The sequence below is a fragment of the Lucilia sericata genome, unplaced genomic scaffold, assembly GCF_015586225.1.
Source record: "Lucilia sericata isolate MDLA Ls3-8-SP2 unplaced genomic scaffold, ASM1558622v1 Contig000764F_arrow, whole genome shotgun sequence".
Classification (NCBI taxonomy): Eukaryota; Metazoa; Arthropoda; class Insecta; order Diptera; family Calliphoridae; genus Lucilia; species Lucilia sericata.
In genome coordinates, this window is record NW_023994761.1 from 132852 (window position 1) to 139076 (window position 6225).

Below are 6225 nucleotides of genomic sequence, written 5' to 3' on the forward strand. Positions count from 1 at the left end.
ATATGCAATAGAGAGTATGGGTGACTCATATGCAATAGGGCATTGCATATTCTTAATTGCTTTCCAGAGACTATATTATGTTTTCTTAGTAGGGTCTAAGTTTTTGAGATAGTTTCTCAGATTAGATTCCTTATTAGTTTTTAAGGCGATGTGAAGTCTTCTTTGGCACTGATTAAGTTTAACCTTTATGTTTGGAGATCGCGATTGTTGCCATTGACGTCTGAGTGTTCTCTTTTCTTTAATAAGAGACTCAATGTTTCTAGGACATTTCGAATTTTTGTATTCTCCCAAGGTGACTGGGGGTGTAGACACTTTGACAGCATCTTGTAAGATATCCGTAAATATATCGACAGCGGATTGTATTTCATGGTAATTTTTCAATGAAATGTTTTGTGGCAAGTGTGAACTAACATACATTTTATACTTTAACCAGTTCGTCTCCTTGTTAGGGAAACAAGAACAATAGTTTTCCAATTTATTTGGGGTTTCTAATAACGTTAAAAATGTAGGCGAGTGGTCTGCCGAGAGGTCAAGTGAAGGGATCACTGAAATAAATTCTCGTTTTATATTTTTGATTACAACAAAGTCAATTAGATCGGGAATCTTATTGAGGTCTGTAGGCCAATAGGTAGGTTGGCCACTAGATATGGCATCTAGTCTGTTATGCGATATTGCTTCTAGCAATTGTCTGCGAGAGCCCCAAAATGTATGTTTTGCATTATAATCACCAGCTGCTATGAATCTTGTTCTCGATTAACATTATACCTAGGAGGATAATATATTGAAGACATTGTAACTCTACTATCGGGTATATTTATAGAGGTGGCCTGGATATGGTCCTTTTTGTATTCTGACATTGGGAAATGTCTAATATTTTTTCTCACTAAAATAGCTGTTCCACCACTGGCTCTGCCACTTGGATGTTTAAGTATAGTATCCATTAATTCTGAAACAATTCTTTAGGGTAAAGTGTGTTTCAGAGACGAGTAGTACGTCAATTTCCTGAAGTAGCAGAAATTGTTCTACTTCATTCTTGTGTTGGCTAAGGCCGTTAGCATTCCAAAAACAAATTCTTAGCGAATTCATTTTTTATTTAGCAGGATCTGCATGAGCATGCTTTGATTCTGCATTAATTGTTGAAACATATTTTGCATATTTGCCATGAAACTGTTCATGGTTTGAATTAGATTCTCAATAGAGCTTTGAGAATTTGTTTCGGGTGCGGGTACACCCTTTTTTAATGCATGTGCATATGAAAATAATGGGGTATTATTTTCATTATTTGTCTACAAATTTTCATTATTCTATATTGGACTCTAGAAGTTTGTTTTGCATTCATTTGGGTAACGGAGCCATCTTTTGTCGTATGGGCATACGATTTATTCTGATTACTTTTATTTGTAATACTTTTATATTGAGTACTAGAAGTATTAGGAAGGTTTGTGAAGTTAGAAGCTTTATATTGAGCATATAAAGGTCTTCTGGCCTTATTTGATTGTTGGATGTGTAGATATACTGGACATCCGCGATAGTTTGCAGTGTGATTTGGGCCACAGTTACTGCATTTTCTTTTACTGTTATCTGTTTTTGGGTGGGGACAATCTTGGCTTTTATGGATGTCTCCGCATCTCACACAAACAGATGGTAATTTGCAGAAAGTTCTGGTGTGACCGAACTCTTGGCAATTTAGGCATTGAGGAGGACCTCTGTGCTTAATTGGTTCCTCTACAGTTATTTTGCGATTAAGAAGATATCTCAAACTGTATATTGGATGAGTATCACCCTTTTTCTTCAATTGTGAAGAGTTAAAAGTAATTTCAACTCTAAACATTGGTTGAGGAATTTTGTCCTTGTTAAATATATTGTGAATGGACTTCACTTCATAACCTTCAGACTCTAGCGCATTTTTAATGTCATCAGTTGGTACAGAGCTGTCTGTACCCTTTGATAACTACTGTCAAACCCTTTGCACTTTTTAGTTGATACGTGTAATAATTTCTTTTCTCAGAATCAAAATTATCAACTATTGTCCTAAAAGACTTTTCTGAATAAGTCTGTATTTTTGTTTCCTGAATGTTTCCTTTGCGTAGAGAGACTACGTGGAAATTTTCTTTGCCAAGTTGGGACAACTTATAACCCAATAGATTGGTGGTAGGTTCGTGCAAATACAAGGGAGGTGGCTTGCAGTCTTTTAAAGGCATGGATGGTATTTTTTCACTTTCTTGGTTATCAAGGAGTGCAAAACGATTTTGACTTACCGAATTTGTTTTCGCCTGTTTTGGATTTGGTTCCAATTTTGAAGTCCTAGGGCTCGACTTACGTTTTGTATAAGTGACATAACGGTCCATTCCCGTTTGGATCTTTTCCGTTTTATGCGAGCTCAATGTATTTTTTGGTATGGCACCAGTATACTTTGACATTGGTCTTGAATGACTTTCATTATTATTAATGGTTTTAATAGTGTTAATATTGTTATTATTACTATTTGTGGTATTGTTCACATTAGCATTACTATATACATCAACCATTAAATCAGTTGTTTGTTTATCTATTTTTTCTTTTTCGTTGTCTTCCACACAATTGTCTTGTTTTGGCGCACTTGAGAGAGCAGATCTCTCGTTTCTTGTTGTTCTTACACTTAAATAGTTTTTATAATTTTTTGGATCATAATTATTGTTGTTGTATGGAGAGCTCATAACAAAGTATGCATTTTTTCCATTGCTACTAAGCCTCCTTTCACTTGTTGGAGAGTTAGAGAAACTCATGCACAATAACACAAACACTACACTTTATTGAAGGTATTGTTGTTATTTATTATATTTTTTTCTTTATGCTTTTTTTTGCTACAATTTGTTATTGTTAATAATTGCATTAAAAAAATGAAAATTTATTTAATTTAAATGTATTTTTAATATTTAAAATATATATAAGTATGTATTTAATTAGCGTCCATTCGCTGTTACTTATCTTTTTTTATATTTTTATTAAGAACTAGCTATACCCAGTGTGCTTCGCTACCCTCATCGTAATGGAATAAAATAAATATCATTATTGTAAATGTATATATATCTGCAATATCAAAAATGCCCCTTTTAGAGAACTCTTTAAGTTTGATTCTAGTCTCAATATTACAGAAAATTAAAAAAACAGTTGAAGAACGAAAAAGTACGAGAAAGTGCCTTTTTATATATTTTCATTAAATCAGGATGACGCATGTTTAATTTTCAACCAGAAACCAAAAAAATCGCATAAAGATTTTTATACAATCATACATGTCCAATTTTATGTTTTTAGATTCAATATTATAGAAAATTCGAAAAGTACCAGAAAATATTTCAGTTTAAATTTTTATTCACTCAATTCCTGATTGCTTTTATAGATTCTAATTAACTCCGGGCTCCACATGCTTAATTTCATGTTTCTAGGATCAATATTATAAAAAACACAAAAAGTACCTTTTGAAGAACGAAAAAATACCAAAAAGTGCCCTTTTATAGGTTCTCACTTAATCCAGGCTCTAAACGCTTAATTTCATGTTTCTAGGTTCAATATTATAGAAAATTCAAAATGTACCTTTTAAAGAACGAAAAAGTACCAAAAAGTCCCCTTTTATAGGTCCTCACCTAATCCGGGCTCTACATGCTTAATTTCACGTTTCTAGGTTCAATATTATACAAAAATCCAAAAAGTACCTTTGAAGAACGAAAAAGTTCCAAAAAGTCCCCTTTTATATGTTCTCACTTAATCCAGGCTCTACATACTTAATTTCATGTTTCTAGGTTCAATATTATAAAAAATTCAAAAAGTACCTTTTGATGAACGAAAAGTCCCCTTTTATAGATTCTCATTTACTCCGGGCTCCACATGCTTAATTTCATGTTTCTAGGTTAAATTTTATAGAAAACTCAAAAAGTACCAGTCGAAGGACGAAAAAGTACCAAAAAGTCCCCTTTTATAGATTCTCATTTACTCCGGGCTCTACATGCTTAATTTCACGTTTCTAGGTTCCATATTATACAAAAATCTAAAAAGTACCTTTTGAAGAACGAAAAAGTACCAAAAGGTCCCCTTTCATAGGTTCTCATTTAATCCAGGCTCTACATAGTAAATTTCATGTTTCTAGGTTCAATATTATAGGAAATTCAAAAAGTACCTTTTGAAGAACGAAAAATACCAAAAAGTTCCCTTTTATAGATTTTCATTTACTCCGGGCTCTACATGCTTAATTTCACGTTTCTTGGTTCAATACTATACAAATATCCAAAAAGTACCTTCTGAAGAACGAAAAAGTACCAAAAGTCCCCTTTTATAGGTTCTCACTTAATCCATCCTCTACATACTTAATTTCATGTTTCTAGGTTCAATATTATAGGAAATTCAAAAAGTACCTTTTGAAGAACGAAAAAGTACCAAAAACTCCCCTTTTATAGATTCTCATTTACTCCGGGCTCTACATACTTAATTTCATTTTTCTAGGTTAAATCTTATAGAAAACTCAAAAAGTAACTTTTGTAGAACGAAAAAGTACCAAAAAGTCCGCTTTTATAGATTCTCATTTACTACGGGCTCTACATGCTTAATTTCATGTTTCTAGGTTCAATATTATAGAAAATTCATTCTCACTTACTCCGGGTTCTACATGCTTAATTTCATGCTTCTAGGTTTAATTTTAAAGAAAATTCAAAAAAATACCTGTGTAGAACGAAAAAGTACCGAAAAGTCCCTTTATTATTAATTTCATGTTTCGATTTCAATATCAAAGAAAACTCAAAAAGTACCAGATGGAGAATGAAAAAGTACCAAAAAATATCACTTGGTACCGGGGTTCCAAATAACACCTCATTAGCTTATTTAGTGTTTCTAAATCTAAAAATTTTATCTAAACTGGATCATTGTGTTTGAATAAAATCAAATTTCCCGTTTTAACCCCTTTTGGTACTTTTTTTCTACCCATTAACGAAATAAAAATTATATTCCAAAATGTTGCAACATCGTAGTGGGAGTCCGCTGTTATGTATTTATATGTATAAGTTAATAAACCAAAATCAATGTTTTATGAAAAAAGTACCAAAAATAGGTACAATTTTCACCCCTTAAACATCCGAATAACCAAAAAGTACTAAATATATATATTTTTATTTTTTCGTCAAGTTATGAAGGAGTCAAAAATATTGTTTGAATGTTCACTGGTTTAAAAGATACATGGGGTGCAAAAAAAGTACCAAAATACAGTTTTTACCCGTTTATTCCCTAAAGGGGCCGAAATTGAAAAAAGTACCAGACACCTGTCCGCTTATTTTTTAAATGAACGACGATAAGCTTTAAACTATTTTTGTATCTTTTCTAGTTTCGGAGATATGAGGATACCGATTTTACCCGTTTTTACCCTTTTTTACCCCCTAAACATTCGAATTTCCAAAAATCCCGTCTTAGTGGATCTATTTGGTGGGAGACCAACCCCCTGTCCAAATTTCAGCTCTTTAGCTTGAACCGTTTAGGCTGTGCGATGATGAATCAGTCAATCAGTCAGTCAGTCAGTCAGTAACGTTAGAATTTTATATCTATAGATTTATGTTCACAATGTTATTTTCTCGTGAGAGCGATTTTAAACACGTCTATCCACTATGAGAAACACTACAAAAAAATTACTTAAACACACATTACTTATTACCAAATTACGATATAGATACAAAATGTGACTGGAAATATAGCTTTTATGTACAAAAATTTTGCCTACAGAATTTTTTACGATCGGTCTATAATTGGTCATATCTCCCATACTAGGCCCTGCCCTTAAAGTTGCATTATCAATTTGTGTAGAACAAAATTATATATATGTATTTTGAAAACCTTTAAATCTTTCACACACATGCATACATTATTAAATATTTCTAAGCATATCTTATGGAGCTATATAAATATAAAAGAAAATGGTGTTTGTAATGTTCAATAAATCTTGGAATTGTAATAAATTTAAGCTGTTTAAATCTTGGGCTTTTTCTATTTAAGACATGAGAAAACTTATTTCTACAAATATTTGATCAATTAGAAAAATATGAATATAGAAGTAGGGTATTTAAGATTCGGCTCAGCCGAATATAGCTCTCTAACTTGCTATACCCTCCACCACCATCAGTGGTGATAGAGGCTATATATAAGTTTGTCATTCCGTGTAACGCCAAGAAATATTCATCTGAGACCCAACAAAGTATATATATTATAGAT

General features: G+C 32.3%; 1 protein-coding gene across 1 annotated transcript; it reads right to left on the minus strand.

The window, feature by feature from the left end:
- Window positions 1-1916: 1916 nt before the first annotated feature.
- LOC119607935 (ankyrin repeat-containing protein kinase A-like) lies at window positions 1917-2528 on the minus strand. Its single transcript, XM_037962096.1, has one exon. It carries the CDS (start codon window positions 2526-2528, stop codon window positions 1917-1919), a length of 612 nt encoding a protein of 203 aa, XP_037818024.1.
- Window positions 2529-6225: the final 3697 nt, after the last annotated feature.